General features: G+C 40.8%; 1 protein-coding gene across 1 annotated transcript in view; it reads left to right on the top strand.

Moving 5' to 3' along the window:
• Positions 1–13,724, top strand: part of thsd7ab (thrombospondin, type I, domain containing 7Ab) — a 181,181-nt gene that overhangs the window by 82,152 nt on the left and 85,305 nt on the right. Inside the window, exons 3-5 of the mRNA XM_071470376.1 lie at positions 3,894–4,728; positions 11,193–11,441; positions 12,527–12,711. Coding sequence (XP_071326477.1) covers positions 3,894–4,728; positions 11,193–11,441; positions 12,527–12,711 — 1,269 coding nt within the window. The remainder of the gene's footprint in view (positions 1–3,893; positions 4,729–11,192; positions 11,442–12,526; positions 12,712–13,724) is intronic.

Below are 13,724 nucleotides of genomic sequence, written 5' to 3'. Positions count from 1 at the left end.
TTATGATAAATGGAGGTGCAACATTGTTTGTTCTCAGGATGTCAAATGGTGCTGTCAGACTGCATGTAATATTGAAAAGTTAGCTGTAGGTGACCAGGGCTTCACATTGCTTTGCATTTGGAGAAGAAAGACCAAGTTTCAGTTTTGTGTGTAAACGCTGGGCTGTAGACAGTTGTGAAGATCTGACATAACAAGATGTGATGAAAAGGACGGGATAGAGAACACACTACAGGGTCAAACATGGTCACGCACTGTGACCTTTTATTTGTTGAGGACCTGTTTTATTCCACATTGCTGAGCTAGAGGGGTGCTGAATGTAAAAGCTGTGCCAGGGAATTGTCTTGCAGAAGATAACTTCCGTCTGGGATGGATTAGATTTGGGGCGGGAGGTGTTTTATTTTCGTACTAGACAGCCTGTCTCCCTTCTACTGCATTTTAGATTTAGAATGTGCATTTTCTCTGCTGCATTTTCTGTCTTTTCCTGAAAAGTCTTGAGATAACATTTTCTGTTTTTAACAGTTTGTATTGTCAAGGCAAGAATTCCAGGATGCCTTTTTCAATTATTGGAATAAAAATAAACATCACATGTTAATGGTCTCTGAAAGGATTTGCCTGAGGAATACTGAATGTATTTTACCCTCTGAATACCACCGTTTTTAAAAGAGCAGTAAGTATATAGTAGCGTGATGTGATCTGGAGCTATAGATGGCCAGAAACCCTAGAAATCACATAATGATAGGACATTGATCTACTGTGTTGATACAGCGGTGAGTCATTTAGACTATGCTTTGAGGTTCCTGTGAAGGCGGCATCCTGTTGATTGAAGATAGATCCTGTCGGCTCTATCAGCAGCTGAGATCAGCAACGAAGCTACAAGCGGTCTCATCAGAGACACTCTTTGCCAGAAATGTGCCCTGATGTCTGCCTGCCATGATTTTTGAGCTCTGCGTGGACGAAGGTCAACATGAGCTGCCCTCACCCTTACCTGCCCACTGGCCACTAAGGGTCCAATCAGCCCCTTGCCACATGCTAATACAATCAATTACCTCAGAGGTTAATGTGAGGTGAAATGTGAAGCTGCCCAGTTTGATTTCTTCTCTGTTGTAGTATCAATAGCCTTTTGATAACACTGTGTTAGTGCAGCCACCCTGTGTTAATTAATGTTTTATTATCGAGTTGAGCTGATTGGGTTAAGAGAGTTTTCATGGTGTCAGCTAAGTTTTCTTTGTGGAGAAACAGAAAACTGGGCCCTGCCTGCTCTACTTTTTTTCCAAACAGGCTTTCAGTCAAAGGTTATAGAAGGTAAACCACCAGAAGGCCTGTGATGAAAAAAAGCTTAAATGCAGTTGAATAGCAATGTAATGAAGCAGTCGAGTGAGTCAAGTGAGCAGTGCAGTTGTCTGTTTTTGAGCTTTAAGAGATATTTACCTTCTGTAGAGGAGCAACAGGTAAACACAAAGCAAACATAATACTGGGTATCTGTGCAGGGTTGATAGGGTAGCTGATCAATATATCATTAAATAACTGAAGGATGATAACCTGAGCAGGCAACCAGCATTTCAGAACATTTCAGCTGTTAAAGGATAAAGTTGGGGTTGTCCTATATGTCTCTTATAGACAACAAATACCATGGAAACTCTATGTTATTTAGTTCCTCTTTACTTCCTGACTACCCCACCCAGTCTGTGGGACTCAGTCCAAAGCCCATTGGTTTCTAATGAAGATGCAGTTCTGTGAATATGTAGCTGTTGCTCCAAATATTTAAAAAAGCAACATGATTTCCTTTTAAAAAAGCTTTGTTTTAGCGTCATTTTTTGCAAATATTAGTCAAACAGGAATAAATTCCGCATTTGTTGGAGACTGTTTTCAGTGATGGATACATATTTGGTGCACTAGTGAGTATTTTACGGCAGTATTAACAGTGTATGTGGGATTGAATGTAAATAAACTACCATGTTCATTGTAGTAAGGGAAGGTGTTCGCTTAATTGTTTTGGTCTTTTCATGGGATTTCTTGGCAATGAGAAAAATATTGAATTCTGTCAGCCTCACTCTTTTAAGGCTAAAAAGCTTCATTCTTGAGCCAAGTATTGCTGGTATTTTTTTCTACTTAAATGTATGATGGTCTATGATGATGTATGGTTGTATGAGCACCTCTTTACTACCCCAGTGTTGTTCTTAGGTCTGTTTGTTAAATCGCAGTGAGCAAGAGGGGATAAGAGGAGGCTTTGCTAGAGAGAGGAGGCTTTGCTAGAGAGAGAGAAATAAGTTTTATTGATATTTGTGGCAGTTCCTGCAGGTTGCCAATAGAGTTTGATACATGCCACAGATTACTCATGACCCCTGTAAATTGGCTTTCAGACACTTTTCTTTGATCATATAATCTCCACTGTTGCACGCTGTATTTGCATTGCCTGATCATCCCTCCCCGCTCCCGTGATGTAGCTACTTAGACAGTTTTTACCACTAAGCTCTCAAGAATTGTGGAGTCTGACTTTGAGTGTAACGTATCATTGTAGTGCAGTGAATTTTTTTTTATTGGCTTTGACATATTTTCTGTTCTCACAAATCATCTGCTGTCGGTTGCCAACAGCTTTTCAACACCTTTTACGTCAAGGACCAAATTAGAAGAATCTGTGACGTTATGGTGTCATCCTTGAACATGCATTATATGCTTCTCCTTAGTTAACAACGAACTACAGTTAACTGTTTCTGTCTTGCTTTGGTATTCGGAGTCTTAAGTGTTTCAATAATTGGTGCTCGCATAATATGGATCTCTGTTTAAAAAGCACCTAAGAATTTTCAAATGCCATTATCTCTATTGATCGTTACTAGTTTAACTACAGGATGTTTGTAAATTCTACATATCCAGTCATTTTATTCTGTGCAGTTATGTGATATTTTATTTTGAAATGATCCATAACAAAACAACAAGCCTTAATGCAACCTCTCAATTTTTCCAATATGAGGAGCATCACTACTCTGATTTCCAACCATAAAGTAGAACTAAGGGTTAAAGTGATAGTTCAGGTTATTTGACGTGAGGCTGTGTGAGGTACATATCTACTGTCAGTCTATCACCTGCAGTAGATTAAGATCAGCACACTGCCAGTTTAGAGAAGCAGCCAGGAGCACCAGCGCAGAAGCTGAGACATGTGCTGCTGTGGATGAGGACAGCAAAAAATGTATTTTAGTCACTTCAAAAAATGCCCACAGAAAAAAGCTCCCGTCAATTTAAGTGTATGCTTTATTTGGAATATTTTCACTGCTTTATCTTTCCATCAAACAGCCCTTTCTTTTGAAACTCAATTTTTTCACTTTTTGAACTACCATATTATTACGCACGAGAGGACGTACAGTTAGCTCTGTCTGACTCAAACAGCTGATCTGTGGAATAATACAGTGCGTAGTAATATGATAGTTCAACAGTTCACAAATTATAGTTCTAAAAGAAAGGGCTTCTTGAGGGCAAGATAAAGCAGTGAAAATACTCAAAACAAAGCATACACTTAAACTGATATACGTTTTTTCTGTGGGAATTTTTCCTAGGCTAAAACACATTTTTGCAGATGGCCCTGTCCAGTACATCACTCAGCTTCTGCGCTGGTGATCCCAGCTGCTTCTCTAAATCTGAATCTGAATCTACTGCAGGTGATACACTGACTATAGATAAGTACCTCTTACAACCCCACATCAAATAAACCAAACTATCACTTTAAGATGTTTTCCCTTCAGTCTGTCTTGCCTCTGGTTTGTTATGTGATAAAGGATTTTACACTTGGGGTTTCTAACGGAGCACCAGACTGATATTCTTGGAGTTACATCTGAAGCTACAAGGTTTATTGTTTCATGTGTTACCTCATTGTAATGTCAGCCTGTTCATTTGTTTCCCAGGTCCATGGGGAAGGTGCATGGGCAGTGACTGTGGCCCGGGTGGCAGCCAAAGCCGGGCAGTCTGGTGTGCCCATGTGGAAGGCTGGACGACGCTTCACACCAACTGTGACCAGGGCCAGCGCCCGTCCAACCAGAGAAACTGTTTCCGCGTGTGCGACTGGCACAAGGACCTTTATGACTGGAAACTCGGTGCCTGGAACGAGTGCGTGCCAGTGTCGGCAAGGACCTTTGGGGCCCCGCGGCCGTTCACATGCAGTGGAGGCGAAGAGGGCATTCAGACCAGGGAGGTAGGCTGCACACTCAAGTCAGACGGCTCCCCGGCAGATGATGCCATCTGTGAGTACTTTGAGCCCAAGCCTCGCCTGGAACAGGCTTGCTTGATCCCTTGCCCCCAGGATTGTGTGGTTTCCGAGTATTCACCATGGACATCCTGTTCCAAAACGTGTGGAACAGGCCTCAGGAACAGGGTCCGCAGTGTCCTGGTTCCCCCTCTTTTTGGAGGCGCTGTCTGCCCCAACCTTACTGAGTTCCAGTCCTGTAAACTGGGGCCTTGCACTGGTCCAGAGGGCATGTACAGTCTCAGGGTTGGACCGTGGAGCACTTGCGCTCTCCCACAGACACGGACAGCACGTCAAGCCAAACGCAGGAAAGGTAAAGGGCAGGGGCTCAGGGAGCGAGCAGGAGTCAAAGATCCAGAGACCAGGGAGCTTATCCAGAAGAAACGAACCAGGAACCGCCTCAACCGGCAAGAGAGTCCCTTCTGGGACATTCAGGTGGGCTTCCAGACTCGGGATGTGATCTGCATACATAGGAATGGGAGCGCTGTGGGACGCAAGTGAGTGGCACTATTTTTATGTTAATGTGACATTAAAGTTAATATGTTTTGGGGTTTTTTCTGCAGCACTATTACAATGTATAACCCTTTAATCTTCCTGCAGGGGCACTGATGAAAAATCCATCAAAATTACATCTTAAAATTAAATGAACTGATTTGTTGGTTGTTTCATTTTAATAGAGGTGATGTATTCATACAGAGTATTAGTATCATCTATATGTCTGTCTATTTTCATATTTTATTTGTTAATTTATTTTATTCATTCATTCGTTAAGTATTACATATCTGTATTTCTATCATCTGTTTATCATTGTCATTGTTTCTGTGTAGCTGTGATGTTTAGGTGTAGTGGTCCTTAAGTCACTGGGTTTCTAAGAGCTGAACATGATGCCAAATTTGTTTTCCTGCAAGTTTTTCTTCTCGCTGTCAGGAGGTGACACGTAGGGGAGGATGTTTATCGGCTGTGTCTTTGTCACTGCCGTGCTGTCAGAGCAATGAGGCACAACTACCACAGTGTATTTGATGTCAACTTCCGAGGATGGAAGTGGCAAAGAAACTCATTTTGTGACATGAAATCAATCTCAGCCACGACTTTGTGTGGCACTTTTTAAAATAAGGCAATTTTCTGTTTTTTTTTTCCTCTGGGTTTTGAATGGGTGTGTAATGATATGTGTCGTGTGAACAAATCAAGGGTCACTCAAAATGTCACCATGCTAAATCATAAAGTCAAATTGTTATAGTAAATCTTCTAAACATTAAAGGGAAGGTTTGTTTACTGTATTTTAAGGTTTTAAGGTTACAACTGCCAGAGATGTAGGTTCAGTTCACCCAAATAACAGGACAGATATTTTCTCACATACTGAGCCATGCAGGTATTGTAGTGTCCGTCTGAGTTGCCAACATGTTGAGATGAAGAGTGACGGATATTTCAAAACCAAAAGTAGGAGTAAGTGTAAAAAAATGTTTAGGAGTCAACCTAACGCTGCAAACACATCCTTTAGCTGACTTGTGAAGGATAAAACAAGTCAGCAACCCATATTTTACACTTTTGTGCTGTTTTATTTGAAGCGTTGATATCCATAAGAAGATATTTCTGTGCTTTTAAGTGCCAAAAACCATCTCAGTGTTGTTTTACATCTCCTCTCTCAGGCTTAACACTCAGAGAAACCAAATCCTGCACGGTTGAATCACGGGTCTGGGTTGGCCTGGGTTTGGGGTGTGACTGGGAGCAGTTACAGAAGTCCTGATAGCTTGTGTTAAAGCTCAGTCTCTGACAGGCTGTGTACATCTCTCTGCAGACTGAGCGCTTTGATGCTTCCACAGTATTAATATAGAACCTAGACCTGCTTTATAATAAAAAAAGACATGAAAATCTCACTTTCTACAATACAGGCCCTTTAAGTAGTATCATAAAATTCAAAATTGGAATCCATCAAACAAATGCTTGAATATGTAACTGAATGGACACTAGTATCCAGAATACAAGCTGTAACTTTATGAGTGTTTCCATTTATAGTGTTGGTAAACCAAAGTGGGATCTAACCTCTTGCCCTGTCTTTATTATTGCTGTGAGCTACAAAGTCACACTCTCTGACTGATAAGAAGAGAGATCAAATGGCTCTCAATTCCCACTTCTTTCTTAGAAGAAGTCTCTGCATGAAATGCACATTAAATATTTACTCCCAAGACATGAGTCTGCCACCAGCCTGCAGAGAGGAAGGCACCAGTAACGTAAAACCCTGGCTTTGGTAAATTCCCTACAAGTCTGATTGTTCCAGCTGAGCTGATGTCAGAAGTGTCTCCTACAAAATCAGTCAAGAAAAACATATTTCCACCTACTTGTTAATGCTGTTGTCATTCATTATACTTAATTATCACATCTACACTTGCATCTCGCAGGATTATATCCAACATCAGAAAAGCCAAGCAATCAAGATGTGTTAGACTGAAATGCAGGTGTAAATGCATCCATCTCTCCACGACACATTTGCAGTCATTCTTCCAATGGTATAACTATGTCAGTAAACATGGAGCTACAGTAACTGCACACAGTCTTTTTTTATGACTTATTCATTTTGAAACATAACATCAGTACTATGCATCACAAAAAAAGACCCAGGACCATCGTCTCTAAATTCAGAAACAAGAGAGGTTAACCAAAATACAGCGGCTTTCTTAGAAATAGAGCAAAGAAAGATTAAAAATAAGCAACAGGACAATATTATGAGAAAATGCACAGGAAATCATCATCATCATCATCATCATCAGTGTGCTTCCAGCTCATCCCTCACTTATGCATTTATAAAAGAAATACACATGCCCAAGTATTTTTCTGTCCAGTCACACATCCTTCTTTCATATGCAGCAACTTCTCCTAGCTCCCAATAATCTGCCATCCAACTGCTATTGCTGTCTGGGTCCAGTCCTTCAGTGATTGTCGGGAAAGTAGGCAGCGCCTTCCTTCACAATCTCCTAAAATATAAAGTTTTGGGCAAAATATAAAATGTATGACTATGAAATTAAAAATCTAACAGTGCATCTCCATTGACGGATTTTGGTGCATGTCCAGAGTGTATGTGTGAGCGCTACATATCCAATAGGCTGCAGAATCTCTTAAAACAAGTCTGTAAATAAACCATTGAGGTTCCACAAGTAACGATGGAAGATTTCAACTTGTGTGAGGCTTACCCTAAACTTTTTTGACATTACACAGGAGTTGCTTCAGACTCTATCCCACTTCTGTTCATCAAACGTGGCACCCGAATCTCTTTCCCAAACACATTTAAGGGCAGCAGACGTTTCTTTTTTTTTTTGCGTGTGTGTGCCTCCTGTGATAACTGCAGCCCAAATGACAATGAAATTAGTCAGTTTTCCCCACGTCTGACATATGGTCTTGCAGAAGACGTTAACATGTGCTAGCATTTATCGGATTCATGTGGCTGTGAGAGCAGGGATCTGTATAGAGCCTCCACACAGGTTTTGTGTGTGAGTGTGTGCTAGTTCATGGATACAGTTGTTGTTCGCTAGACAACTAAATGTTGTAGACATTGTTATAAATATTCTTCATTTTCAGGCAGTTACCAAACAGCTTCAGCTTCAGCATCATCACCACTCTCAGGGGCTGGAGAAGGGCTGACCCTAATTTGCATCAAGCCCAGGAAAACAAATCAAGGATGCAATATGTCAAATGCCTAATATCAAGTATGTCTACTAAATGGCTCCTAAACCAGGATAAGTGTTGTCCAAACAAGTCTTTTAGCCTCGACAGATTGATCCCCTTTTTAAAAAATGATATATACATGGCACTTACACATAAATGTGGAGGATTTATTGCAACTGGGAACATTTACAGACAATATGATTTTGTAGAACAAATCCTATTTTCTATGATTTGAACTACAAAACTCAATATTTCATCTGTGCCCTATTCTTTCTGAAACAAAGAAAGTTTCATCACCTAAATACACAAACTTTTGTTTTACTGTCTGGTACAATTTTAAAATTCAGTGTTCAGTGTCAAGAGCTTACAAATCCATAGCTGCTGTAGAGAGTTGTAGAGTGTTGGATGACCAGATTCAACAAAAAGTTTTACAACACTAAGAGATTAATTATATTTGTCGAGACAACGTGTCGTGATGTTACCCGTAATAACCCTCTGATTTCTACATTAGATGAGTGTAAGAGTCAGAAAGTCTTTTAAGAAATGTTTCTGTGGATCTCTCATCTCCTTTTCTGTTCCTCGACTGACGGTAACTTAAAATGTCAGCACCGCTCCCCAGAAACTTGGATTAGGGGCTTTCATAAGGTCTCTGATCTCCAGGAAAGAATCAGTGACAGTGTCACCAGAGCAAGCCTCCATTCACATCACATCTCCGTCACATGCCACTGTACTCTAAGATTTGATCAATTATGTACTAAATCTATTCATTAATGCTTTGTTGGCGCCAAGCTCTCAGCAGTGACTGGGATCAAATATTTCAAAGGAACCGTGAAAACAACTCACATGCCCTTAGGAGCATAAATATTAATCCTTGACTTGTTTATTTCTTGTTCTGAAATATTCATAGTTGTTTTTGCCACTTTCAGAAAAGTGGAACAAACTTCCCAGTGAAGCAATAACCCAGTCATATCTTAACCAGACACTCTCTGAACATCTTGCTCACTTCATTTCCAATTTTGTTTGATGAACATCTGTCATTGGGCTTTTACTTTCTCCACAGCGCTCCACTCGTCCCAAACAGGCTGCGTCCTTATAACTCAGTCTTCTGCTTGTGTCTGTCCTGTGTTAACCATCATGCATCATGACCTTTCAATTTTTTTTCCTGCCACTGAGGGGGTGTATCACATTACATCATTGCATTTAATGCTGAGTTTTGTTTCTCATCTTTTGTGGCACAACTTCTTCTCTCTCTTTTTTTTTTCCTCCAAGGGTTTAAAGGCCTCTATAACCACTTGACCCACATAGAATTATGTTTTTAGACCATTTCTGCACTGCACACTGTTTTGATGAATGCAGATCAAGTAATGAGCACGCAAGTGTTGGAATATGACGACTCTGACTGCCTGTATTTTGTCTGAAAGCCCTCAGAGTCCACCTAAAGACTTAAAAATGAACATTTTTTTAAGACATCATCTCACTTATTTAAATAGAGAATGATTGTGTCCTCATTCTGTCTCAATGACTGAGATGAAGAAATAATGACTTCTTTTTGCAATTTTGAAATCTCCACAAAAATGCTCGGGCATGCACACAACAAACGGAGAAGACTCAAAGGATCCAGTTGCAGCGAAAATGGGTCATTGGCTGCATTAGGGGCTTTTTAAAACACAAGAAGTTCCATCTGAGACAGGAAATCGAGCCATCACCCTCAGTGCCTCACAGTCAATGTTTAAATTCCTCATTGTTTTTCTCAGATGCAAGGGGAAAAAAAAAAAGTGCCGGCACACAGAGCGTGTTTGGCAGAAAAACAAAACCATGATTTTTCACAGTGTCGCTTCAGTACCACTTCAAAGACTACAGAGGTGTTTTAATCGCTAAAGACACAGGAGTTAAGAAAAAAACATGCAGCTCATACTCAGCTCATACATTTCCTCATTTATACCAAAAGTCTGAGTTGCTGGAGGTGAAGTGTGGTGGCAATGTCTAAATGAGAGTTTTCTAAATGAAGCAGAGCTGTAATTAGCACTAATAGCTCGTCAGCTGCATCGCCTCGAGGGGAAAGACATCCAGACTTAGTAGCAGAAAGCAGTCGGCTTTAGTTAGAACAAATTTCTAATGATTCAAAAGGGGCCCAAAGAGGACGGGTTATTCATTACATCTAAATGCTATTTAGATGATCAAAAGATGTGTGTTAGCAATTGATCAGAGGTTGTTTTGGTTGTCTTAACCCTTAAGACTGAAGGATGCCACACCACCCCTATTTTACTCTTAATGTAAAAGTGATTATGCAGCGCGTATGCTAATGAGAGCAGCTAATGACAAAAATGTGGCACCAGTCAAGGGCAGAGAGCGAAGCTTAGCACGACACTCGCAGTGTCGCACAACGTGTTCAGAGACCAGAAAGTGTGGCTCTGAGGCATCTCGGCACAGTGACATTAACAAAGCAGTGAGAGTAACTGAAAGGTTTAACTTCACTCTGTTTACCATTGAAATGGTCTGGGACCAGTTGATGCCAGAGGATAACAAAAGGATAAAAGGATCTGCTTTTGGAGAGTTGTACGGCTTATTTGAACATTTCATTCTCAAGCTTAGCTTGTCCTTCAGTGCAGGTAGAGAAATGTTGTAGTGAAACAATTAGTCAAATAATTAGTCAATCAAGAGAAAAAGAATCATTGTTTAAATCATTTGGCAAGAAAGAATGAAATACTGCACGTTTCAGCCTCAGCTGTTTTTCTGTCTTTTATATCAGATCAACTAAAAAAAAAATGAGAGAAATTATTTCACATTTTGGGAAATATGCTGAGATTGATTCCACTCTCATACCTGTGCACTAAAAAAGGAAGCTTTAGAGAGTCCGCTCATCAGTAATAACCTCACTAATTCAATTAATCAATCAATCAGTCAGACTTTGTTTTTATAGCACTTTTCATATAAAACAATGTAACACAAAGTTCTTTACAGAATGACAGCAATACAAACAACCCCGCCCGCATCCACACACAGAGCCACAAGTAACAGGAACTGAGGGATTAACATGTTGTATTTGTTTGTTTAATCTGGACAGATGTGGTTTTACTGAGGGGTTACGTGCCGGCTATTGCTTGGATATTTCCGCAATCTACAAGATGCCTGTTACACGTGTGGAGCATTCTTCTCTTGTAGTGCTGTTTGGGTTCCAAGCAGAGGAAACTGGTGTATTTTTAAATACTTGGTGTGACATTAATGCACTTCATATTCTTCCAAGTTTATCTTCATAACCATACCTCCTCTTCCTCCTGCCCCTCTCCTCTCTATCCTCTCCCAGCCTCTGCACATCCAGAGAAATGCCTCTGACCGTCCAGTCCTGCGTCCTCCCCAAGGACTGCCAGTTGACCGATTGGGCCGAATGGAGCCCTTGCTCCAAAACCTGTGTGGACCCCGAGTCTCCCAGAGGAAATCGCACTCGGAGCAGACAGGTGCTCCAGTTTCCTGTGGGTGAGGGGGCGGATTGCCCGCCGCTGGAGGAGTCTGAGCCTTGTGAACCTCAGGGGGATGGTGTGCCGCCCTGCGCCACGTGAGTTCGCTCTGAGGATGGGGGGTGGGCACAGCAGGGCGTGAGCAGAGGCCTTTTGAATTTGAGTGATGTGGGTTTTGTAGCTTAGCACCCAACTGGGGCTCGTGTTTCACAGGGATACAATTACATGTTAAGTTGTGATAATACCTTCCTTCTTGGTTACAGCATTCTCAAGACCTCACTCTATAACAAAACACACTGCAGGGATTCATTCTGTATTCCAGCAGAGCTCGGGCTCAGATACAGTAAAATGAAACTGCTTGGTATTCAACCTAACTGAGGCTGCACACGTTTCCTGTTGACTTCCCTTTACTCATATCACCAAGTTAATTTGCTCTCCTGGGTGGCCCATGGAGGAGTATGTGTGTGTATGTGTGTGTGTCTGTGTGTAGGAGACAGCATATGGAGATAGATTAGTATAAGTGCTTGGGCTGGTGCCAGACACAAAGTAGAGACAAATGCAGGGAGATTGTAAGGGTATTTGAGTCCTACAAACTCTCTCACACAAGATTCAAAACGCAGGCTCACAGATGGCCTTCATTCCCTCAGTTTCGTCCTGTATCATCTTCACACACCTCCTGCCAAATAACCTATTCCCACTCTCATCCTAGACTGTTTGATTTTCTGTCAGACTGCTTATTTTAGTTGACTTTTTTTTTTTTTTGAAAAAAACAATAGTTTATTTTCACAGAGTTTGGTGTCCACTGACACTTATTACTGTCCAACCACTTCATGACGTCACTACCAGCTGATTGTGATTATGATTCAAATATTCACCTCAATAAACAAAACTCTTACGTCACAAGCGTTCTTCTGTTGAGTAAATAAATAATTAAACTGTAAAGAGGCTGTTTAAGATGCTGACTTTTCACATCTCTGAATATACCTGCACACAGTAAATACTGCACCACAGTTTAGAATGTTTTCAGAAAAAATTATGTGTTATGTGTTGTAACTATGCAACACATCTTTATGTGCTAAAGTTAGTTCTGCAAGATTGTGAATTTGCCGTTGCATTCCACCCACACTGAACTCACACTCTCCTCCACCCAACCCCTGCTGCTCCACGTTCTCTTCGTCTGCAGTTACACCTGGAGAACCACGGAATGGAGCGACTGCCGGGTCGACTTGTTGCTAAGCCAACAGGACCGTCGACGTAGCAACCTGACGGGGCTTTGCGGAGGAGGCCTGCAGACCAGAGAAGTTTACTGTGTCCAAGCCAATGCGGAGCTTCTAAAATACCTCAACAACCTCAGAGAAAAAGACAAAGGTAAAAAAAAAGGAAGTGAAAATGCAGCATAAATGTTGTATAGAATGAAGAACTAGAAGTTTTTTTTTTTTATCTGTATTTACCCTTTGTACCCTTTGTTTTGTCCAGAGTGAATTTGCATTTGTTTGCACCCACTCACATCCTTGCATTGACTTGCAATACGCAATTACACCACTTATAGAATTTATTTAGATTTCACTGTGAACACACGTTCAGTCTATTAGTCTGCAGCTCATGCACCATGTTAAAGCCGCTGAAATCTTGGCTTCCAATTTTTAGTATGCTCGCACTGTTTCACAATGCTGAACTGCACTATGACATAAGCAATGAAAATAACTCACTCCACTACTCCTGTCTTATATCCTTTCATGTGTTTTTATTCCAGTCTCTGTTTCTGTGTCCACTGCTCTCTCCTATGTCCCCTCTGTCCTTTGTGATTTTTATATTATTATGAGTGGTAAAAACTTTATTTCAGACAAGTATGTCTGTATCACTTTAAAAGTAAAATAAATAAAATGACCAAATGCAGGGCAATAACTCAAAAAAATAAAATCATCACAGTTTACAAATCCATACATTTATTCCAATGTTTTCAGAAACTAGAGGAGGAGTTCAGTTCAGTTTATTTTGGCCCTTATTAATATGTATACACAGTAAATACACATAGAGATAAAGTATAATGCACTGGCCAAAAAGGTGTAAGCTTAAGCTATAGCTTATTACACCTACCCTCTCTACAAAGCGTTACATGATCAGCAACTCTCTCACTTCTAGCCAATGTATAGTCAGAGAAAAAATAAAAACTGAACAAGAAGCAAGGTTATTGACTTCCAGCTCGTCATACTGTACATAGAGAGCCCTTGTGTGCCTCGTGCACAGTATGAAAGGTAGGAACATATGATTCTGAATGCATCATCATATGCCATCTGAAGCTTTTTCAATTTTGCTTTCCTATAACTGCGCCTCAAATGGGCGTGTTGTGTTAAAGAATCCCCTTTTTGTCAATTGCACAT

The sequence above is a fragment of the Trachinotus anak genome, unplaced genomic scaffold, assembly GCF_046630095.1.
Source record: "Trachinotus anak isolate AG129_WGS33_773 ecotype Australia unplaced genomic scaffold, CSIRO_AGI_Tana_v1 ptg000032l, whole genome shotgun sequence".
Lineage (NCBI taxonomy): Eukaryota > Metazoa > Chordata > Actinopteri > Carangiformes > Carangidae > Trachinotus > Trachinotus anak.
Note: the sequence above shows the minus strand (reverse complement) of the source record. Positions and strands in the feature narration are given on the sequence as shown.